This window comes from Anas acuta, chromosome 4 (assembly GCF_963932015.1).
Source record: "Anas acuta chromosome 4, bAnaAcu1.1, whole genome shotgun sequence".
Taxonomy (NCBI): Eukaryota; Metazoa; Chordata; class Aves; order Anseriformes; family Anatidae; genus Anas; species Anas acuta.
The window spans coordinates 31,047,263-31,072,365 of record NC_088982.1 but is presented as its reverse complement, the minus strand read 5'-3'; the positions used below and the strand labels follow the sequence as shown (position 1 = coordinate 31,072,365).

The window sequence follows — 25,103 nt, the reverse complement described above, 5'->3', positions numbered from 1 at the left end:
AACCTGAAAGCTGCTTGAGATCACAGGTGCTGCAGAGCACCTGGGGGGGGAAGCAGAGACTGTCTCCTGGTGCGAGCTCCTGCCCCCTGTTTGGGAAGTTGGCTGAGGAGCGTGGCAGAGGTGAGCTGCAGCCCAAGGCAAGCAACATCCAGCATCTCCACACCCGGCAGGCGGTGCGCGCCTAACCCTGGCAGGGAAACTGATATTTGTTTGACTCTTCGGGAATTTCTTCCATTAAAACTATTAGATTATTGATCAGGCCTTTACAGAGCTGGTAAGAACCGTCCCAGACAAAATGCAGGCTACTACTAGGATTAGTGAAGGATATATTGGCAGTAACCAGGAGGAAAAAAAATCTCATCACAAAGGCAACCACTGAGCCTGTTTTCCGTCTCAAATTCCCAAAAAACAGAAGAAATTGCAGCTTCTCCCAAGCAATACTTCGTTTTGAAAAATGTTATTTTGGGGAAACTGGGAGAGCAAAGGAAAATCGTTATCAGAATACAAGAACCTACTGGGAAAAAATCCTTTTCATTTTATCCTTCTAGCTAAATGATACAAAAGGCAGTACAGAGGCTGAGGGCAAACAGATCAATAAAATGCATTTTTTGCAATGGTATTTTCTGAGAAAGACTCCTGTGATGTAGAGATTATACAGCAGTGTAGGCTTGCTAACAAATGGTAAATGCTTATTTCCCATCCACTTTCCTCTGCAAAGAAAACTTGGCAAAAATACTTTGGTTTCAAGGACGTATTTATGTCATCACGAAGAACTTGGCTAGGGCAGGTAAGACCTGCTCTGACAGAGACTGGGCATGCAGAGTCCTCTTACTGATGGTGATACAGAGAGGCAGGAGGAAGACTTTCAGGCATTTCAGGAAGAAATGAAACTCTTAAGGCTGAAACTTTGGAAGCCATGCTTGTGAACTGCACTTAAAGTTTCTAACTGAACTGCATCTTGGTTTTGCATCACTGATAGTTTCACAGCTCTGCTGCCTGCACCTTCAAGTAGAAGGGCAGCTGCTAAAGCACACAGCATGCTGAGAGCAGAGCTTTACAAATGTTTGCTTCCTTCTTTGTGGTCCCAGCAAGACTAAACATCTCACTGGAAATTATTTCAGGGGCTGAAGGACAAAACGTCTTCTCCCCCCCCCACCTGGATAGGGGGTGTTTAGGGTTAGGTGACCTATTATGCAGAACATGGTGTATTTTGACACAATACCACCACCACATACTCTCTACTTATTACTATTACAGCAACAAATACAAGCTTTTTTAAAAATCAGCATGCATTTGAAGATACAGAATAAAGAGGAGCTCGCTTTACCTTTAGATCAACTTCTCACCTTTCTCACCAGTCTTCTGAATTAAAGTAAAAGATGTGCCAAGTCATGGGAGAGAGCTGAAATGCAAGCCTGTTCAGTTCCCTTCCCCTAAAATGTACAGTTAGCTATAAGGTAGAGGAAGTTATGCTTCTATGTTATATACTGACAATGTTATGAACTGTACTGTTTGAAGGGAAATTGTTGTTACAACAGTTAACAACAGCTCTACCTGTAGAAATATGAAGCACTCCAAGAAACTCTGAAAGCAGTGAGGTTTCTTCGAGGCTGGCAATGTTTAGCACCATTCACGTTCACAACACAGCAGAAATTTCATTCTTGCAGGAGAGCTGTCAAGAAGTGCCATTTTAGGTCTAAAATAGTTGAAAAACGAAGACTCCCATGTGGCTCATGCACTGCCTTCTCAGCAGCAAGAAGTTTCTGAGATGGCTGGCAGGCTAGCATCCCTTACACTGCACGCAATTCTGTCTCACTGACAAAAGACAAGAACTCCAGTGTTTCTTACGTACTGCTACAACGGTCAACTTACTTGCTGATTCACTTGGTGTTTTTCACTACAGCAGCTTTTAAAGTATGCAAACTTTTATTTTATAAGACAGTAAAGTTATGATTTTGCTGATGTTAGGCCAAGCAGTATTAAAAGGCTATTAAACTAATGCTGCAGCACTTGCTAGATCCTGCAGAGCCCTGCTCATTCCACTGAAGGGAAGTTGCCATGGGAATGGAGTAATTGCACGTCTCCCCAGGGGAAGAAAACCCTTCCTCGTCTTACTGAGTTTATCAGGAGGCATTAAAAAATCCATCCCTCTGATTAGGTCACACCTTCACAGTGGGATGCTCATAATCTTGAACCTCTGCATATCCCTCCCATGGTACCATGGTAGGGGAGCAGTCTAGAGGCATTTCCCCAGCTCAGTAGGTTGAAAAACAGATGCAAGACCATGTGCTGCCCACATAACACCCTTTGGCAGCCCCTTGTAACTTCAAGATGTTACTGTGCAAGGCAGAAGCAATTACACTGAAGCCAGGGAAGTGGATCCCAGCTCTGTAGTAGGGTTCTCGTGGTGGATAATGATCTCAAACCAGCTCTGCCATGGTAACAATTCACTGAATATAGAACTGCCACCTTATCCAGCCATGCCCTTAGGCTGTGAATACTGAGAATATTGAAAACATTGCAAGTATTGACTTGTTGCAGGGTCATTGGCTTGAAAAAGAACAACTTCCAGGCTGCTTTACCTTTTGCTCTCAGAGCAGAGCTTGAGGATTTGATGTGTTATCCCTTTTCACCTACTCCGCAAGGCAGAAGCGCACAAACGTAATGACACCAAAGACATTTGCTGTTCTGAGAAAACTCCAATTTAAAAAAATCCTAGAAGATCTTGAACCGACAGGATTCTTAACCAAACACAGTAGCAAATTTCATAGACGACAGGGCTGGAATGGTCTTCAGAAACACACTGTCTGTCCCAAGAGACGTTCCTTCAACATTTGAGAACTGAACTTTAGATCACATATAAAATGAATAAAATCATTTTTTTTTCCTTTTTTTTTTTGAGAACTCAGTGAAGTTAACATGAAATAGCTAATTCACAAGATCAAAGTATAACAGCAACTTCTAGCAGCTGATCTCCTAGCTAAGTGAAGTTGAATTTTGTTCTCCAGCTGTTGAGCCAAACCTTCAGCTAGTACAAATTTGCATAACATTGTGGAAATCAATGGAAAGGCCCTGGTTACTATAACATGCATAAGAATTACCAAATTGCATAGTGTACAGCAAGATTATTCATATATAAAAACATGACTGCGTGCACCCTTGCCCTGCAAACAACTTCTCAAGCAATCCCCTGCCACTTTCCCCTGGCCACACACACGTGCTTGGCCCCCAGCTTCCCTACTTATACTTCCAGAGAAATAGTAATCCTGCATTTGTCCAGATGTTTTGAGAAGTCTCCCAGCTGATTCCCTGATTATTTCTACAAAGCAAGTACGAATGCCTTCTGAAAAATCACCAAGGACTTTGGAGAAACAGGAATTTAAAGCAGAAGCAGATATTGGGAAAAACAAAGCATCGCAGGCTGAAACATATGGCAAGCTGTCTGTGCAACAATACCAGCTTGTAGAAAGAGAGCTAAAACCAGATAAAATATTCCTCACTACAATAAACCCAGGAATCAAACAACAATTCTACCTTTAATCAGTTAAAAAGAATAGGGAAGACTCCCAGGATGCAGAAGCCAGAGCCTGAGAGAAACACCACCTTTCTTTTCCTTATTAATCTAGTCACCTCTGTGCTTTTGAAGCTTCACAGCTAATAGCCTGGAGATTTTTAATGCCCTTGCTGCTTCAGAAACACAAAACAAAACAAATCTGAGATTCTCATTTAAATTTATGATTCCAGGAGCTAGGATTTCAAGAAGAAAACATTAGAGAGCAGGAAATCCAAACTGAGGTCAACAGAGCCTGCATTGCCTAAATATTGAGGCAAAGTGAGACCGGGAGCTGTGTACCTTTTGCATTGAGCAGAATCCCTGAGCACCAGGGTCTGTTCTCCCTCATCGTCTCCATCATGCCACAGAGACACGCTGCCTTCAGACTGGCCTGAATGAAAATCCCTAGGCTGCTTTGCTCACCTTGCCAGGTCACAGCTTGCTTGTACCTTCCACAGGTACAGGGAAAAGGGGAGAAGCAAGCTCTGCAGGGCTGTTTCAGAAAACAGCCGATAAAAACAAAACATCCAGACAAGGCTCTTACTACGACTCTTCTTGCCTGGCATCAAGTGGGCAAGGCTCAGAGGTAAATCCGCTGCTGCCATATGATGGGGCCACTAAATGGCACCACTAGAATTTGGGCAGGAATGTAAAATAAATATAAAAAATATAAATTTAAGCAGACATGCGCCACCACCACCCCCTCAAACTCTGCGTTCTTGCTCTGAATCAACCCAGACACTATCAATTTGCCAATTTTCAGTATGTGTGTGTGGGTGTTGGAGGAAAGTATTAAGTTCTGCTTTTGTCCAGAAAAAACTCAAACACATTCCTAGTACTAGAGTGGGAAAATGCACATCTCTGCTCTCTAACTTTGTTCCATTAATTTCACCAATAAAAATGATCTTTCTTCTTGGCAGGCATATTATTTTCATGTTTTGAAGTCTGTCTGCATTTCAAAGGGAAATGTTTTCTTTAACAACATACAAGAGATGCAAACAGACTGTCAGAGAAAATACAGGGCTCACTAGGGCTGATGCTGACATAACCTTCCAAATGAACTCTCTTCGGGTTGTTTTATCCTTTAATACAGGAAATTTAGTTCTAATTCCCACAAAAGGTGTCTCTGGGCAACTAAACAAATCCGATTTCTTTCATGTAATTGTACTAATTTTAATCACAAGCAGCTTGTAATCACTGAAATACTTTCTGACTAGACCCATTACAGCATTTGACACTGATGCACACAAAGCAGCACTGGGTGATTAGCCTGCATCGTTAGCGGGAGATGTTTCACCTCCTGACGATTAAATCTTCTTGACGCTTGCTGTCCCGTTTCCCAGGGCTGTTTGACCACTCACTCACACCTGCACTCATTCACCTGAGGTCAGGGATAGTCCCTCAGCGCAGAAATACCATAATATAAAGCAACCTTCCGTTTGCGCACATGCAGTAAATAAAGGGAAAACTAACCTGCCTCAAAACTCATGAAAAGAGAAAGAGCCACTTCTCCCGGGCAGATGACAACTTAAGGAGCTTCTCCCCCTGCAGCTCATGCCCAGCTCACCCCTGCCTGTGGCTGGTACAACGTTGGAGCCCATGGCAGGAGTCAAGCTTGGGTACTGGTAAGAAGTAAAGGGAAAGATTTTATATCTGCCTCCCAAAGCATTTCACCCTTTTGTCCCACCAACAGTTCTCCCAGCACACCTGAAGACAAACAAAGCCAGAAAAAAACACCAAGAGATGCAGAACCACGTCCCTTCTGGCAGTAGCACATGTATAAACATACCTCTGCATTAATTTTAGGCAGCCAGGACAGCACGTTGTTACTTACAGAGACACCAGGGATGGATGTGGGAACTCTCTGTTCTGAGCACGTCCCCTTTGATATCCAACGAGGTGCAAAGTGCCACTTACATCTCAGTAGGGTCTGGCCAGCATCCTGCTACACCTGCTGTTCCACATCGCGGTGCCAGTACAGCCATGGTACTGAGGCTGTGTGCTGGTGACAGCCCTGCCCAGCCAGCAGGACAGAAGCCTTTATCTAGGCTTGGTTCCACCGAGTGAAGATGATTTTTAACAGCACTGCCTGCACCCGCAGGGGAAGGAGTGAATGCAGTTGACTAAAAGCACAGATTTCCTTTTGAGAGTCTACCTGTCTCAGCACAGTACTTCACTAAATTCCTACTGCATGCAGGGCACATTGCTCCAGCAGCATCAGGATTTTCCCCTCTAAAGCATGAGCTGTGGCACGAGGAACTGCTAAGTCCATTCCTACCGGGAAGAAAGCATGATCTGAAAAAATTTCCACGTCATCTGTTTTGGGGAAACAACACTGTCAGGAAGTCTCTACAGGCACACACGTCCTTGCAAAGGGATCTGATGAGCACCAGAGCCAAAGCACCAGGATGATGTGGGGAAGGACTATAGTGGAGAAAAGTGGTTAGATCAGCTCCACCTTTGTCACTGCTCGGAGAGAAGAAATACTGTGTTCAGTAACATAGCTGCTCGCTCACTCACTGTTCAGCGGCCTTTTTGAGGCATTTCATCCTGTGCTAAGACACAGGAGGGGAAAGGAATACCCCTGGCTTCAACATTAAGCATCCAAGTAACTCTAAAAATTTCATCTTTTTCCCCCCCCCCATTCTGATTCAACTTCATTGGCAGTTCTTCTGTCTCTTTTCCCCTAGTGCACATAAATAAAATGAGTCAAAGTTTTATTCAAGTCATTCGGGCTTCAATCCAGCCAAGGATATCCTCCTAACTTAAGAGCACACTGTGTGTCTGTAATGAAGCCTCTTGAGCATTTTGTGCATTTGTGGAGTGTTTGGACAGATGGAACCCAGAAAGTCCAGCACTTGGCAAGCCTGAACCCAACACAATCACTCCTGGGTTGACAGCTCATTTTGCCTGCACCTCGGTAAAGATCACCAAGCTTCACTCAGAAGACCAGCACTCACAGAAAAAAGTTGTTTGTCTCATTCACTTCATCCCAGTGGTAGCATCCAACACTCAGGGCTGAAAAGCAGTATTTAGAACAATCAGATATTTAAAATAGAGAACTACACTACATTTTAGATTGCAGAAACTTTCCCCTGTAGTGGGAGAACAAAGGGAAGAAAAAAATCCAGCAGTTACATATTCTTGTGTAACAAGGTTTTGATTTGCCTTTTGCTTCTCTTTGCTCAAAGGATGCTAGCAGGTGGTACCATAATTATATTTTACTATTTCCAAGCACAGAAACATTAAGTTGTCAAGTTAAATACCCAGGAGGTAGACAAGGAACTTAACCAAGACAGGTATTTTCTACTACTTGCTGTGATTCAGTTGTAATCCTGAAAGTCATCGCAGATTGCATGAAATCACCTCAAAATTTGAGCCCAACTCAACACAAATGTTTACTGAGTTTCACATGAAACTTAGACTATTGCTTTTGGCTGGAAACCATGGGAAATATGTTAACTTCATATGATCAGACCACAAAATGGATGAAAAAGAGCAGTCTAATCTGAGCTTTGTTTTGAAAGATTTGGTTTTGTTCAAAGTCAAAACAAAGCCCAGCTACTCGGAGTTCACGTGATGCAAAAACAGAAATAAAACATACACGACGTCCCTGAGAAATGAAAGAGTGGTATTTTGCACAGTACTACTACTTGCTTTTATATGTGGAGTGGAAATAACTTTTCTCCACTGTTTCCCATGCCTTTTTTCCAAGGGTTTATATGAAGACCAAGATCTACCTCAAACAATATCTTTGCTGAGACCGTGGTGAAGAAAGCATTGGTTTGGGGGTTATTTGCTTTTTTCCTTAAATATTAAATAAAACTAAACAAACAAAACAAAACAAAAAATGCTAGAGACATCTGTTCTGCACTCAAGGGATTGATTTTGGTAAATTTTAGTTAAAAATTGAATGCTGTGACCCAACAAACCAATTTTATTTTAATCAATATTTGTGATCATGTGTGACAGAAAACATTTATCTGTTTTCCAGTGCTTGTATATAATCTGTAACACAAGCCAAACAGCATGGATAACTATATCACCAATAATCCTACCTATCCTACACCCACGATATGGCAAGGTGCCACATTTAGAGGACGGTGACAGATCTCCAGACTTGGAAAAAAAAAAAATAGCCCTCCCAAGACCAGCTATACAAGTGGGGGTGATGTGGTGGGCAGGCCATCTATCAGCTTCAAGTTTCATCACCATCACATTTGACTGCATTCAAGTCCCAGAAATGAGCTCCATGAATTAATTCTTTCTTCTGGATGTTTGTATCCAGTTTTGTAGCTTATATAAATATTGCCACAGATGTGAAGATCGGGTCAAGAGATAAGACCAGCTGTTTGTATGTTCCGAAGAGTAGGCGTGTGGGGTGAAAGATGTGAGAGTTTAACACCTGCATGAGTCAGGAAGTTCTTAATACATACAGGCAATGACATGAATTTCCACTGAAATATCTGGATTTCTCAGGAGCTGTCACAGTCACTAGCTGCCAGAGATAAATAACATCTGAGGAAAAAGGACACAGTGGACAGAACCTCTGGAAAATTCCTAAAAGGCAGAAGGACCACAAGAAATAGGCTAACACCAAGACATTATCCTCTCAGAGAAATCTGAAGACCAAAGCTAGGCCATCAGCTTCTAGGACTGTGGGTCCAAGAAGTGTCCACAGCATGCCAGCCAAATACACGACACTTTTTAGGTAACATCCTGATATAAGCAAATAAAGCTTGCTTTTAGTTTCAGTTTTCTTTTTTCCCCCAGTGGGCTTGGTCTTTTCTATGCTTTAAATAATTAACCACCTTTGTTTGTATTTAATCTAGTTTGAATTAAGACTTACTGCAAAGTCAGTGGTAAAAATCACATTGCTTGAAGGTAAGGCCTTAAGACACACGGCTGTGAGCTCGGCTGGCTGAAAGCTCCTCTGGGGCTGCACTTCACAGCAGCCAAAGAGCAACAGGACATGGCACCATGCCAAGCACACAGCCCTGCTGGGCAGTCGGTATTGCTGGAGATGGGCTGAAGAGAAAAGCTTCCTCAGAGGCCAGTAAAAAGCAGGAGAAATCTCTGGCAAGTTGTAGTGGGCTTACGTGGCATGGTTTTGGTAGCTGGGGGCTATACGAGTGGCTTCTGTGAGAAGCTGCCCCATGTTAGGTAAGGGCCACACTGCTGACCAGAGCCAAGCCAATGAGCGATGTTGTTTGTACCTCTGTGAGAGCAGATTTAAGACAGGGAAAAAATAATGCTGCCACACAGCAGCTGGGAGAGTGAGAGGACTGAGGAACAGCCTTGCAGGTGCCAAGGCCAGTGAAGAAGGAGGGGGAGAGGTGCTCCAGGCGCCGGAGCAGAAGTCCCCTGCGGCCTGTGGTGAGGACCATGGTGAAGCAGGATGTCCCCCTGCAGCCCATGGAGTACCACGGTGGAGCAGGGTTCCACGCTGCAGCCCGTGGAGAGGAGCCCACGCAGGAGCAGGTGACCTGGCAGGAGCTGCTGCCTGTGGGGGACCCAGGTTGGAGCAGTTTGCCCCTGAGGGATGGACCCCATGGTACAGACCCGTATCTGGGGCAGTTCTTGAAGAGCAGCTGCCTGTGGGCAGATCAGCAAGGACTGCATCCTGTGGAAGTGACCCCACGGCACAGGGGACAAGAGTGACTGAGAAGGAGCAGTGGAGAAGAAGCTCTATGGACGGACCATAACCCCTATTCCCCCACGCCACTCAGGGGGAGGAGGTGGAAGAGGGTGGATGGGGGGGGGAAGGTGCTTTTGGTTTCTTTCCTTTGTTTCTCACTTCTCTAGCTTGTTAGTAATAAGCAATAAATCTTACTGTCTCCCTATGCCAAGTCTGTTTTGCCCATCACAATAATTACTGTGTGTTCTCCTCGTCCTTATCTCAACCCTTGAGCCCTTTGCATCGTATTTCATCTCATTCTCCCTCTTTGAGGAGGGAGAATGAGAGAGAGGTTGTGGTGGAGCTCGGTCGCCCACCCAAGTAAAACCACCACACAAGTGACAGTCTTCAGGACATGGTTAAATCCTCAAGTCCAAAGGAGTTTTGACAGCATGCAGTCTGCTGTACAGAGAGGGCCTCTGGAGCTGAACAACTCCTTGGCTGCGATTCCAGTTCAAGCTGGACTGTTGCTGCCTGCTTGCAGTATTTCAAATGTTTCCCCAAAATCATGTGATGCCACTATCTATAGCACAGATTGCCTTAAAAACCAGATGCCAAGCAGCCTTGGGATGCCCACAAGTTCCTATGCAGATCCAGGCTGAGACCCAGAGGTCCCTGGGACCACTTTACACAGCAGAAGAAAGCGGCACCCAAAACCTCATCGCCTCCCGGGTGCAGTGCCCTCTGAAATCCTGTTAAAACAGGGCTGAATGAAAACACACACCCATTTCAGGGGTTTCCATTACAAGTTCTGCCCAAGGTCTCCTTCTGCAGTTAATTTCCTTGGCTCCGCAAGTACCCAGTGCCCAGCAGTAACCCCTGGCTAATAATAAAACTAGCCGATACAGGCAGTGCGCTGAAGTTTACTGACAAGAGGCTGGAACAGTCTGATAGTGGGGGAAAAACACCAACCCTGCACCAACTATGCCAGTGCTTCCAGCTTCAGAACAGCTCGCTATCACCCAGCAGTCACCGAGGGTATTACAAACACAGTTTGTGAAAAAGACCCCTGCTCCTTTTATGCTTTCGGGAATTATTCATAGATCCATTGCACTTCATATCTCCAAGTCAAAAATTAAAGAGGCCTTTCAGCCAGAATGACATGTGCTAAAAGTCAATTTAAATAGTGCTACCAAAGGCTGAGGATTTAAAAACCCATCCTGACATTTAATAATTTTTAAAACACTCCGGAGACTTCCAGCTCCCCATGTCATTACATACCATCACTTCTGAACTAGCAGAGAATTCAGGAAGCTCAGTTCTCCAGAGCTTTATTCCCGGTCAGTTTGCTGTTTGTTTACTCTAAATCAGCTCTCCTCACCAGAGAGCTCCTAGCCAGGTCAATAAAAGCACTCTAACAGCTGTGTGGCTACAAAGGGCTAAACCATTCCCCTCCTGCTGACTTCTCCAAGTGGATCTTGGAGGCTGCGGGGCTGGCACTTGTTGTCCGTTGCCAGAGGCACTGGTACCCATGAGAATCCCTCACGCAGTTTTTGGGAGGCCACGGCTACAGAGCACCCTCCCGTTTGCCAGCAGATCCACTGCAGTGCTTAGATCCCACTGTGCACAACAAATATGTCATTTCATAACACTAAGGAAGTGATTTAGAAAATGGTATTTTCTAATGGGAATTTGAAAGCTAGAGGCTGTCTGAACACGTCTCTGCTCACTGTGCAGGCCGCAGCTTTGCCACTGACTTCAACAGAAGCTATACTAGGTTCTTTGGAAATTCCCTTCAAGCCACACAAAGAAGCTGTAAAAATTATGGGAGGGGGATTTCCACGGAGGAAATGAGAGTAGTATCCTGTCTCCAGAAAGGCTAAAAATAGAAAAAGAAGGAAAACCCCAGAAACTTCCTTCTGCCCCGATGGACATGCTGCACATTGCAGCCTTGTGCCAGAGGACTTCCAGTCACAGCAACTCAAGAGCTCCACTTCTTTTCTGAGCCTGTTTTGTGTAATCGTGCTCCATGACAGAAAGGCAGCATAGCTTAATCACCTGAGTAGCTGCATACCCCCGAGATGAAACAACCCCCCCCCAAACTTAATCTTACTTGTTTTGTTCCTACCTTACAGGTGTTTTTTGTTATCTGCCAGCGCTCCGAAGGACAGGGGTTGCTCATTATCAACCACCAGTAGTGCTGAGGGCACTTTGCCAGCTACCACTGGACATGGCAGAGTGCAAGATCTGCCAGCTCCTCGAAGTAATGGCCAAAAAATCCCATCTATAGGCACTCCTGATGCTTCTGCTCTTTCAAGGCGACTGACAAATGGCATCTTACAGGCAGCTGCTTGGGACCTCATGTGTGCATTGCTCAAGCAGCTCCATTTCTGCTGGGTGCCACCCACGTCATATAGAAAATACCATTAAGACAAGCAGCATTGTTGGGGATATGCTTTGCGTTGAGAGAATGTGCGAGCATTTGTGTTCAATTTAAGACAAGCTCGTCAGAACCAGAGTCAAATGGGATCTATGTACGTGCAAAACATGCACAAACTGAAATAACGCTAGCAGTCCCATTTGAGAAGCATCAGGCAAACTTAGTACAAATGTACAGGTTTTTTTTGAGGCAGCTAATCTCACATGGTGTCCCCTCACATAGCAACAGAGCTTGCTGCTAGTGGGGTAAATTGAGCAGACTTCTCTGAAGGAGCTTCAGATATTTCAGCCTATTTTTATTTGGCCTCTGCTGGATACAGTAGGATCCCAAGGAGGAGGACAGTGCTGCATTCTCCAAACCATGTGGGAAAGCAGAGAACCTGCAGTCAGTTCTCAGCAAATTTAGTCCCACTAGCATAGCTCCTGATCAACAAAATAGGAATAGGCAATTTTTCCATCCTTTATCTTATGTTGTCTATCAAAAATTGTGGGAAGCAAACCATTTTCTCCTCTGCCCCTGGAAAGTGCTTGCCGCAGTGCAGACCCCCAGAACCAGCGTTCCCACATCAAAATTGTGCACAACAGCCCCCTCTCCAAGTCTTTATAACGGAGAAAAGTGAGAAATAGCCCTCAGTAGCTCCCTCTTTTTCCCCTGCTGAATGGCCTTCCCCTTCACCAGTTCATCCCAGCACTCACATGAGGCTCACATGAGTTTCCATCTGACCACCTTCCTTTTCGCAAGCACGCTTGCTCAAAGCTCACAGCTTCGCTTCTAGCCTGGGAGAACCTCCCACAGCCCCCTTCAGCTCAGATCTTCCAGGCTGCAGCTCTCCAGCCTGCCCGCAGATCCCCCTCAGTGACAGCTGGCTATTGCTCCTGGGTCCCCCCAGTCACATTTCTTTTGCGTTACACTTGACACTCGAGGTCAAACACCACAGAAGCTTTGATGCTGCAGGGATATTCACTCCATCCATCTCTTGGGGTCAGGCAGTTCCAGGATGAGCAGCACAGACAGAAGAGCTGCTTCCCTCCCCCCTGCTTGGTCCTGCAGTGAGCATCCACAGCAGGGAGCAACTCCCAGTGCTGCTTCTCCTGCTACAGCAGCAGTACAGTGTCCTCCTCGCTCAGGTAGGTAGGAGTGAATCCTAGAATGGTTTGGGTTGGAAAGGACCTTAAAGATCATCTAATCCCAACCCTGCTGCCATGGGCAAGTACAGCAACCACTGTCCATGTTACCATTATCCAATGAGAATGCCCTCCCACATTACAGAGGGATTACAGCCACCTCCTTTCAGAAGCATCCATGCTATTAAATACTCACAAAGACTGATCTCTCATGCTCTTCAAATCAAAAGCTGTGTTATTTTCTCTGATAGTCACATACAAGCTAGCCAGTTGCATTCATTTTCTGCCACAGTTAACTTCTCATAAGCTATTCTATTGTGAATAATGCTTTGTAGCCATCTCTTTGCTTGCTTGATTTAAAAAACAAAACAAAAACACACACAAAACAACACCACACATTTGCAAGGAGTCAGCAGCTCAAGTACCTCTTGCTTTTTGAAAACGTCTAGCCTGTAGAGAGCAGGTTGCTACGTGTCCCTGCCTTTTCAGGTCAGCTTTCCTACATGTAAGAGCAACAGCATCATTACAGACCTGATGGATAAAATGCAGCCTGTCAAACTGAAAGAAATCCATCTTCCTTGTTCATTTCCATTTAGACTCCTCTTTACAACCACCATTCAGCATCCATGTCATGTGCAGCTCAAGCTTCCAATTTGTATTCCATAAACGGTGCCCTCTGTTTCCTCGTCCTTCTCTCACAATAAGCTGTGACAAATCTGTTATCGTGCAAGCCCCTTTACACTAACTCCACTTAGAGAAATACAGAGCTCATTCCATTTTCAGGCTGCAGAGCCATCAGGCTGAGTAACTTGCCTCCCAGCAACATGCTTTCATGGCAAGTAATCCACTCCTACCATGGGTAGGGGGGTACAGACAGTGACACTGCACAGCAGGGAATAAGTTGCCTTCTACTCTCCACAATTTTTTAGGTTGTTGTTAAAGTAAGGTGAAAGCAGCCCTGCTGCTGTCAATGAGAATTGTGTTACTGATCTCTACAGGGAAAATATTTCAGCCAGACTTTATGGTTGAAGAACTAGAGCTGAACCACAGCATGGCATTTTGATGGTGGGCCTGAAGCTTGAGTGAGGGTTCGCTTCAAAGTCCTAAGTCGCTCTCTTCCCACATCCAGACAGCACAACCTCCCCATAAAACTATCACCTCTACAAAAGCTGTCCACAGCCTAGAAAGATCCTTGGGGTATGCTCTGTTGTAAAATCAGTACAGCCTGATAGCACACAACCAATGAAACCACATATTTTTTACTCAAATTTTAAGAGAATAAACCTTAATACCAAATGAAGACATTCCTATCTCTGTTCCTAAAGCCATTCTCAAGATGCTAAAGGAACAGCAGCAGGAAAAGGGAAATCAGAAAAAAAAAATTAAAATAAAAGCCCAGAGAAGTTAGGGGGAAAGTGAACCTGCTTACAGCTTCACAAGCAGACATCCTGCTGGCTAGAAAGATGGCTGTTTGTCTGCTGAGGGGCATTAACACATTGCTCAGTTCTATCTGATGGGAACAGCTAGCTGGGTTAACAAGCATTTTATCTTTGGATAACGTGTCACAGGCTTTAGAAATGACCCCATAGGATGGAGAATGAATGTTCTCCCTTCTGTTATACCCCCCTGATAGAACAGAAGCCGGACTCCCACTCGCTCTGCCTGAGCACAAGATGCTGTCGCAGCATCTTCCCAATCACCTCCTCCTCTGCTCTGCAGCTGTCACCACACCTTGCAGCCCAGCACAGCCTGCATGTGGCGAACAGGACCGTGGCCTCTAGAACTGGCATTACATCAGCTCACCGTTACCAACTCCCCAGCCCCCGCCCCAGGAAAAATGGGATTTCAACTTGGCCATTTATTTTCTTGAAATACAGATGACCAAAATCTTTTCCAGCCATCTCTTTCCAACAGGATGCATGCTCCTGTTAGGAAGGGAATTCAACTGAGGTTGTGAAGGAGAGGAAGCAGCTGCTGTTAAACACCTTTCTCTTGTACCCTAGTGTGATTACCAGTCACATGCCTGGTTGTCTTTGCCCAGTACATGCCGCCCATTTTATCTGCTACCTTTTTCAAATAACATTTCAAGAGCTTTCTTTATCGTCAGGGTGAGAAGGCTTTTCTGCCAACAACCAGGGAGAGAGAATGAGGAGGGAAAGCAAAGCTTGCAGCTCTTACTGACAGAAGCACGGATCCCGCTGCACCGTCACGTTGCGTTATTCAACAGGCTGATACAGGCATTTCACCGGGTCGGCTGTTTACAGCTTGCTTCGTTTTGTTCATGAGAAGCATGTGAAGCTGCTACACAAGCTGGGCCAAAATCATCTGTTATGTAAATAGATGCAATTCACTAAGTTAAAACAGCGGAGAGCTACACTGAATACACACACTGGTTTTCGGTCAGTTTGCCCCTTTATACAATAAAACAGCATTGTGTAGAGAGTGCAGAACCCATTCAGTAGAATGAAATGTTCCCAAAAAAGCTTCTTTAGCTTCATCCAAAAGAAGCAACAACTGCCAGTAAATAGTTTTTTTCAACCTAAAGTAATTGTAAGGCACCATCTCACAAAACACAACACATTGCAAGTACGTTCATGGTTTCTCTGAGCTAAACATGTGGCGTGTGCTAACTACCCCATGCAGAATACAGGAACATTTAACTTCGAGTTTGCCAACAGCACATGTGGGCACAGTGCCAGCACAGCTGCCAGCAAGGGCTGCCACACCTGGTCTGCAAACAGCTTGTGGAGGTGGGCCATAGCCTTCCTGCTGCAACGGGTGGTGCAGGCTCTAGGCACACTAGGGACCACATCAGCTTCCACGGTCTAGGAGGAAGGCTCACCTTCATAAAGGACAAAAAGCCAGGTCTGGGTTTTCAGAGACAGCTACGATGTGGATTTCTTCAAAGCCATGCAAACGCTTGGCATTGAGCAGCTCTCCTTCCTCTTTCTCCCACCAGTTTCACTAGGCCCGCTGACTGCAGTGGAGTTCCTCCTGATGTAGTCACAGGAGGATGAGCTGGCAGCATTTGCGGCGTGTTTAGAAAGCAGAGTCTCACCTCTGCTTCCTCCAAACCTGCCTATGTCAAAAGAGAAAGCCCAAACTGCTGGAGCCTTCAGTTCCTCTTCCTGGGGACTCGTCTGTAGGGGCAGCCGACACTCCCGATCCCACTGCAGAGCAATGGGACCAGCCCCTGCACACCAGGCAGCTGGAGGCTATCGGGTACGGCTGGCCCTTTGTGCAAAATGGCTTTCTTCCAAGTAAAATCCTCAGTCACACATTTATCTACCTTAATTATCTTTCCTATTATCAGCTAATAGGTGAGAACACAAAGAGGCCAAGACACATCACCAGGACTGTATGAGTAATACAAGTTCACTTGTCTCAAATCAGAGCAATCAGAAGCATTAATCATCTAATGTAGAAGCAGAGTTGTAATTTTCTTGCTAATGAAAAACAAACCACCCTGAACAGCCCCTGACAAGCAGGCAGGTTCTGAAATGGACTCTTTGTACTAAATACCCTTATTTTGTAGCATTCATCTGTGGGCAGCAGATACTGACACAGCCCCAGCCACCCACAAGTCCTTACTTATCGCTGAAGGAGGCAAGAGTTGACGGGCTGTGCTGAGACACTGCAGACAAAGGGAAAGAAAAAGAAAAGCCTGACACAGGAGGACAGCTTTTCAGTCTGGATTCACTGCACAACCACATGCAGTGTATGCACTCTGCTTTACAATTAGCTCTCTGGAAAGAACAGCACACCCCATGGAAAGAGTAGGTGAGACTATTTCTTGTGCATCTTGAAAGCAAGCACACAAGTCAGTGCTCTGCTGAGCCCCACCTTATTCTTCGGTGCTGAGAGGATGTGAGGATGTTTCAGCCCCAGGGAAAAGAAGCTGACAGAAAAAAAAAAATTAGTTTGATCACTAATTTTATGATCAACACTGCTTGTAGAGTAGTCTCACCTTTCATAAATTTATGTAGTTTAAACACGTGTGGGCCCCTTACACTTTCATTCTGACTCCACTACTTTAAACTGCTAGGGCTGATTTGAAATACTCCTAAAACACATCTGAAAAGTTTCTGACAGCTGTCTGGATGGTAGGGCCATGAAACAGCTCAGCGGCAGACAAGAAGGATGCAGGACACCTATGCTTTTGGGGCAGAGGTGTAAAAGCTATTTAGTTTCTAGATAACTACCTAGAAATACTAGATAACTATCTAGGAATCCAGAAGTTCAGGACACAAAGAGTCACTTCTGGATCCTTCCACTACTTCCATTTAGATAAAGCTGGACAAGCCATCCATGCCCAGAACTTGACGTAGATAGAAGAAAGAAAAAAAAAAAAAAACATAAAAAAAAAAACACAAACCTGCATCAACCATGGAAACTTTGGTTCTGTAAGTTTACACAGAAATGGTCTGTGTTCGTGCTCTGGCATACAACAAACTTTATTTTCTGCTAACAAGTTATTCTCCTGTGCTTGCATAAATGGACCTATTAAAATCAACAGGTACACTTTGACAGCATGACGTACAAGTATCAGAAGACGGGCAAATCATGTTTACCTCTGCAACATGATATATTTGGGAAACCACAACAGATGGCGGATATGCAGCTTGGAGTCCAGACCAAAAACTGGCAAGATAGGAATATTCACCGTATCCCAGGCATGGTGATCTGGACCAGTGACATCTTCACTGCTCTGCAGAACTGGTGCAAGGACTAGGCAGTGCTTGGATAAATAGGTTTACGAATTATCCTATAAATAAGTTGCACCACAGGCAGAAAGTACAACAGGCAAAGTGACATACTCAGTTTACATAACGCTGTAAAAAAGAATCAAGTTGCTACTATTCAAAACCTAAAAGAAAAATCAGCAAGGACATAAATTGCTTCTGGCTATCCCACAACAGCTAGCTCAGCACCTTCTGCAGATTTAATTATATTTTGGTTCAAAACATTCAGTACAATGCAGTAATATGTAAGTAAATAGTAACAAATGACCACATCCGTCCCTTTCTAAGCACAAGGTTAAGTGAAAACCAGCTATACAGCAGTTCACCTATTTCAATGTGAAGAAAGGACAAAAAAAAAAAAAACAAAACACCCAGCATTTGAAAACCAAATACACATCCATTCAGCTGCATTTTTTCCAATGCCTGGAACATTTGCTCTGCAATTGAAAAAATTGTCTTCGTCCAAAATTCCTGCAAAATCCTATGTGTCTGTTCAATATGACAATGCAGTGTCATGCAGCATAAGAGCACACACACAATCGCACAACTAACTATATTCTTTGACTCTCTTGCAGGCAAACAAAGCAAACGGCATCTGCCTCTTCTGCTAGGAGTCCATATCATTATTTATCACAGAATCTTCCTTTGCAAGGCTTCTCTACAGCATCCTCTCCTGAAAGCTCATTTCATATAATTCCACCCAAGTTGCTGCTGCTTTTTCAGCTGTGTGTCCTCCGATCTGTTACGTACTAACATAAATTTAAGTCCAAAACATCTGCTGCAATACCAGAAACATGCTTTTCTCCCTCTCTCGGCAAAGCATTTCCAGATCCACCTTACTCCTTTTCCTCCAGTAAGAAGCCAGTGTTTTTCTTCTCCTGGCATGCTCTTTCACCACCCTAACCTTTGAATTATCTGCTAGCTACGTAGTGGATTTCCTAAGGTTTAAAACAGTCTTGTTGTACTAAGACCTTTGTCCTTCCCTTCCAAATGACATAAGAGGTAAGTGACAGAACGTGACGATGATTTTCATCTGAAAGTACAAAACAGCTTCTCAAATGCCACTACCACATGCCATATTCCTCCTACACTGCCTTTTCTACTCAGAATGAGCTGGTTTCATTAAACGGACCCAGAGTATGGCACTCCATCTGTCCTGCCCATTTACAGCATCCCAAGTGACGATTTCCAGAAGTGACTAATCTTCTCGGGCTCTTTAGCTTTTCAAAGTTACTGTATGGTATCTTCCAAAAGGTGGCCAGAGCGCACTGCATTCTAACCTCTGTAAACCTAGCCCTCTCGTTGTGATGGCTCAAGGTGAACACACTCAAAACCTCCGACAGTGAGAAGAGCAGGACACCTAAAGTATGTTGGCCATTTTGTTCCAGGTTTACCCTTTCTGAAGGTGTCCTGAATGTGCAGTTCTGAAGTTGTGTACCTTCAAAACCTTGTTGCTCCCACCTTGGCCTCTGTGTAGCTGCTGACACCCGAGCGAGGCAGCTGTGAAACACTGTACAGACAGACACACTTTGCCTAGAGAAAACTAACCATCCTAGCCAAAGGAAGAAGAGAATCAGGTCTGTGAATCAGCGCGCTTTGAAAAACTAATTGCCAGCACCACCTCTATGAGACTGCAGTTCCTTTTGAACTGACCCAAACACAGCCCATGTTCACTTCTGTCACACAGTTGTCTCTAGTCTCAAGAGAAGAGCCACAGCTTCAGCTTACATTTATTTGGCCCAGAAATGCCATGTTGAAAGCAAAGCAAGGGAGTCATTTTCCATCTGAGCACAATGCATTCGACATAGCATTTATCCTACACAGTCTTTAGCAACTCAGTTTTCCTAGAAGAAAAGAAGTTTCCCAAATTGTATGCTTTGTTTGTCAATTTTAACCAAACTTAAGTGCCAAGAACACAGACTGGGCTTTTAAAAGTTAAAAGAAAGACTCTGCTCAGAAATTCATGTTTAATCTGAACTTCCATTGTCAACTTTGTAGCTGTCAAAACCAGCTGTTATCTTGGAGGGCTGAGCCAAAAATGAAGCAGAGGACTTAAATACTTCCTTAATGACTCCCATTCTTTCTTTGCTCTTGCTGAGCAACATCCCCCGTAAGCCAGGGTTTCAAAACAGAATTAAAACTCAAGAACAGAGAGCTTCTGAAATCAGGCAAAAGCTCAATCTAAGAGGCAGAAGCATGGTTTCTTTAGTCTGTGTCTTGCTAGCGGGGAAAAAAATTAGGATTCCCCTCACCTAAAGACAGATAGAAATGATTTGAATTGATCTTTGAGAGTCCCCCAGCAGACCAAGGAGAGAGACATGCACTTCTCAGGTGTGACTCACTTTCTTTGAAGGCCAACTTTAAAATAGATCAGACAGATCGCACCTTAAAGCGCCTCTTCTCCAAACACACGGGCAGTCTAGACGCTAAGGTACGGATTGCTCCACTGTAGCCACATAATATAGGTAAGAGTAGTAAGTGTGATTTCCTGCCAAGTAACTCCAGCATAACAATCAAGCGTAATTGCTCACTCACTCAAATCCTGGAAACTGCTTTGAGAAGTTCATGCAATTTGATCAAGAAAGGGGAGGAAAAAGGGAGCCTCTAGTTCAGTTCCACCAAGACATATTTGGTGGAACATATTCCTTAAGGAATTCCTTTATTGTCCCTACTTATTTTAAAAAGGAAAAAAAAAGTTTAAATGACATCTAACAGGAAGAGAAAAACATCAAATGATTTCTTGCAGGGCCCTATTCTTGTAATGCTGCTGAACCCATGCCAGAGAACAGCCAACGGTTTCAGGATAAATCTGCTTCATAACATTCATGTCCCACATTCCCTCCCAGCAGCCAGAAGTATGTACTACAACAGAAGGGGACAACTACGGCAGGGAACATTTCATCTGTAACAGCTCATGTGCCTTCACTGGTAGCATGAATCTCATTAGTAAACCATTCAGGCAGTATCACTGCGCCCAGTGTATTCTAAGAAAAACAAGATTCAAGAGTCCATTGACTTCTAAGCTTATAACACAGCAGGAATAGGCTTATTCTTCACCACCACGAGGACATGAGAGATATATTTAGAATCCTCCTGTAAACAGAACCACAGATGGAGAAAATTATTTTCTTGCAGAAGAGACTGCCAGCACATTTTGTGCCCTTGCAAGGGCACAGCTTATGATGTACATACACATCAGCTCCAGATGATCTGTTTTTCAACACTGCTCCATTTAAGCACTGCAAAGTGCAGGCACCCACTGCACAGAAACTATGCCAAGGCAGCTCTGCTATTACACATGTGAAGTGTCAACAGCCCTGGCTGGAGGGGGGCCCGAGATTTCTCCCTTGCACGGACACATGCACACACACCTGTGTGTTCACTCTTACAGCATCCTACCTCATGCAGTGGCCAAAAGCTCACGTCAGCAAGTTAAAAAGCAAGAGCCAGGCTGTCCAACAGCAGCTCTGAAGTGCTCATGAGCTCTGGCCTTTATGGTGTGCACTGTAAGCAACAATTCCTGCTGCTGCAACAAATATTGCCCCCTGCAGAAGACAAATGCACAGTTCTTTTGTTTTCAGTAACTTAGCAGAAATGTAAAGAAAACCCCAACCATGAACAGCAGAGTTCTTTACGTTTTGATTGCGAAGGCCAACACATCTGGAGGAACAGCAGAAACAAGCCTTGGGAGGGATGCACAGAAAGCGTAAGCTGGTTTTCATCTCAGCTTCTCCAAGGATTTTAGGATTTTCAGACCCAATTTTAAATCCTTTACCAGAACACATACTCAGAGGGAATAATCACAACAGCTTAAAAAGCCCAGCCCTTGTAACAGATGGGTTGTCCTTGCGGGTCAGCTGCGGGCTGAGAGCCCCTTTCCTAAAAGCTCTCTCTGCAGCGATACGCATCCCTCAGATGTGAGGGCACAGCAGGCTGCAGAGCCACAACAGTCAGTGTGTGGCAGCGGGGCTGCCTCCGGCCGGGCAAGTTCCCAACCATTTTGGAGTGCTTTAGAGTTGATCATAAGAGCAAGTGGTGTTTTAGGGTTATAACTCTGAAAATAAAGTCAGAATGGACATCATCATTGGGTTGGTTTTGTTCAAATGGAGTTGGAAGTATTACTGCCTGTTCTGGGCTTTTTAATGATGCGGAAATTTGTCCCTTTGAGCTCTGATCCAGCAAATTAATTAATCTACTGGCAGGCCCAGCAAAGCATGCAGCTTAGGATCTAAACAGTAGATACAAACTAGTCTGTAGCTATCAGCAAGATTAGAGTTCCTAAAAATAAACCTGTAAAACTGTCTAATTCACCTTGAAAGATAAAAAGGTTTCTTTGTCCATCCAATCACCAAAGAAACAGAAGATTGTCAATTATATCATATACTTATTTTCTTCAGAGGCTTGGGTACATCTCCACAGTCCTGTTCCTTGCAGCTAGGGCGAATATGGACATGGGTTTGGGAGAAGGACAAACTCTTTCTGTGACTGTCATTAAACAAGTGTCTTTTTATAGGATGATGCATTGCAGCATGTTTGTTTTAAATTGCTTCAAGTCCTTGAGTAAATTGCAATTAAATAAAGCACCCATCTAAGACTGTTTATTTATTTGTTGCAAGCTGCTTACGTTCAGGAAAAATATTATTTCCTCTATCAGCTGGTTAACAAGCATATGAGAGTCACACTGAGCAGGCAAACACATAATTCAAAGCTGTTCTTTAAAATAGGAAAACCTTCATCTTTTGCCCAAAGCTTTCCAGGCATTCTAGCAAGTTGCAACAAGAAAAAAATCCTGTAACTAACAGACAGAAAAATCCTGCCAATAGTCCACAAAAGACAAGAAACTAAAAGGTACTCATTATGACAGCATAGAAGGACTGGAATAACCTCACCATCCCATCAGAAATCTAAAGAAAATACATATGACTTTTGCAAAGATGCCACAAAACCACTCTGGTACAGATTAAAAATCATGAAGCACTATCATGAAACTAATTGTTTCTGATTTAAACGTGTTAAGCAGGCATGTAGCTAAAAACGTTCTCCCTTTTCTCCCCCTCCATCTGTTGAGCAGAGTTTGTTCTCAGTAGACAATCTGGAAAGCCATACCAACTTTGGTTCACTGCAAACAGAATCCTTTTTTTTGCCATCGGACTCCGACTTTTAGCACTCAGGTTTAATTGTTTTAACTACATTTTTAGTTGAAAATCATACGCGCTACGTTCCTTGACTGACAGAACTATTTCCACACTACATTCCTTGAAAAACACTCTGAAACACAGTACCATGAAGTGCACTGCAAGGCAGATGACAGAACACTAACTTCAGATATATGTCTACTTGCACCCAGGCTACATTTCCAACTGTGTTTTTCAGGTGGGAATAATAAAATTTTAAAATTACAGTCAGACTCCTGCTGAATGCAGTAATTGTCCCGTCAGATTAGAGGGCAGAAGACCCTTAGAGAGCCTTGTCTGCAGAAACTAAACACACCGTGCTGAAAGTACAGTTAGCAATGGGATGTTTATCTTGCAGAATAAACACAGCGCTTAAAGCAAAGGGCATCTAAAGGCAGGTAAGCACACAGGAGACCTTCAAAGGAAGCCCTGGAGAATCTGGAGGGCAGGAATGCGGGGCAGGCAGCACACGCAGGCCTGGACGGAGCGGGTGGCTGCTAATATCTAAGGTGAGTGACCCCACTGCACAAAGCAGCCTTAGGAGAGGCTGCCTTCAGTGCTCCAAGGAATGCTCTTAAACCTCAGCGCAACAAAACGTGACCCATTCCGAGATAAAAGAAGCCCAGACATTACAAGCGAGGGTAACTTGCTCGAGCTGATTTCACACACCCCCAGCCTTAGCTAGTTTCTCTCATAGCAGGCATTCATTAAAAAACTCAAAGCAATTCATCACTTCCTCCTACACACAAACTGTTTGATGCAGTCCTTGAGTACAGCAAGGGAGCATCGGGCCAAATGCATCACTGTCATCGCCCTGCTTCTCACTATTTGCCACAAGCATTGCTACAGGCCACTGTTGGAAAATACATGACAAGATGTGCACAGCTTTGGTCTCACCTGGTGCTGTCATTATGCTGCTGCCTGGTGTTCGCAGCACTCACATGAGAGATGTTTGTGTGTGCTCATTATTTTGAGGTGTTTTTTTCCGAACAAGCAAGTGAAGTCCATAGGCTATGGCGGCTAATAAAATGCTTTGTGCAGGATGGTTTAAGGAATATGAAGTTCTCTCAGAGGAAGAAGACATGCTTGCCAGAAGCAGAATGTGTTTTTATATGGTTAAGAGTATAACTGGGCCGGTCAGAGCAGCAGCTGAGGCTAGGCTTTGAAGTCAGCAGCAGAGAAATATTCATGAGTCAAGAGGATCTTCCTTCAGAGCTAAGCTTGCTTGCCTGCTGACATTCGAGGTGAGCAAAATAGGAACAAAATCAATGACTAAGCAAAAAAAGCTCAGCTGGGTTGGAATTCCTGACCCTGAACTATGGTCAAGACCATTACATCTCCTCAGACTCGCTTCTTACAGTGAATTGTGAAGGTCCCCTGGTCAGGGATGCTGCCTTCCCTCGCGATGGTTATACTGCCGCATAAATCACCACTGAACCAGCATCAAGCACAAACCAGCTGACTCAGGGGCTCAAAGCTTTAACTGATTACATTGTTGGTTCACGACCTACACTCATTTCAAGAGCTTCTTGAGGGACAGCCTCACAACTTCTCTGAATTACCTAAACATCTAAAAGGCAAAGCTCTCTTGAATGTCAGGCTGTTTATCTTCCACTCTTCAAGATATGTGAAGTGTAAAATACCAGCGCTAGTTTAAGCCTGGACCCAATTCTACAGTTTATTTGCATTTATTTACAGTTTATTTACAGGCCTTCTCTCCTGCCAGGGCTGCTAGGGAAACACACAGTCCACCATGGAGCTGGCAGGGTCAGTGGGGAGCTGCTGTCAAGTCTATGGGGGAACAGACCCAAAGAAATGGGCCCTGTGCAAGGCACTCCTTGTGCCCAGGGCAACACACAGAACAAGAGAGATGAGAAATAAAGGCAAAAGGGCTGTGGGGACAAGAGGCACTCCCTGTGCTGCCTGTGCCAGTGTTTGTGCCAATGGGCCAGGAAGAAGTGCTCCCATCTCATCCTCTGCAGGAGGGTTAACCTGTCCACAGACCAGGACGAGGGAACAGAGAGGAAAAACATGTAGGCAAGAAAAGCAAGATGGAGAGCAGCACAGCACTGAATCACCCAGCTGTTGACAGGCATGCCATTCTTTCCACAGTCACGTGAAGCCACCACCTCCTCTGGGCAGGGACACAGCCCCTGGTGTGACCTCTCCCCCCCAGCCACGCTCCCATGCAACAAGCTCAGCCCGGCACCTTCCTGCAGAAAGCACCGTGCTCTTGTTAAAAACATCGCCCTTAACCCAAGCCATTTATTTCCCCTGGTTTGTTCAAAACCCTTTCAGGAGCACAGTAGTTCCCTAAATGTACACTGCTCTTAACTCCCCACGTAGGTTTTTGTTATTTTATAGCTGCCTGACGCTTTCTTGTGCTGGACTGAGTGGCTCGTGAATTTTTCCTTTGGTTTTCTGTAGCCCTTGTGGAAAAATCTCCCTTGCAA

The 25,103-nt window shown here is 44.5% G+C and overlaps 1 protein-coding gene across 3 annotated transcripts in view; it reads right to left on the bottom strand.

The window, feature by feature from the left end:
- RASGEF1B (RasGEF domain family member 1B) overlaps window positions 1-25,103 on the bottom strand; it is a 134,331-nt gene that overhangs the window by 49,375 nt on the left and 59,853 nt on the right. The window contains exon 1 of one of the 3 annotated variants that reach the window (XM_068680479.1): window positions 13,266-13,288. The exons of 1 other annotated variant lie outside the window; for it this stretch is intronic. Coding sequence is in view for 1 of the 2 variants with exons in the window: in XM_068680478.1 (XP_068536579.1) it covers window positions 11,299-11,352 (54 nt within the window). In the remaining variant the exon portion in view is untranslated. Of the gene's footprint in view, window positions 1-11,298; window positions 11,444-13,265; window positions 13,289-25,103 lie in introns of those variants that run through there. One more of the 3 variants, XM_068680478.1, reaches the window with a different exon arrangement.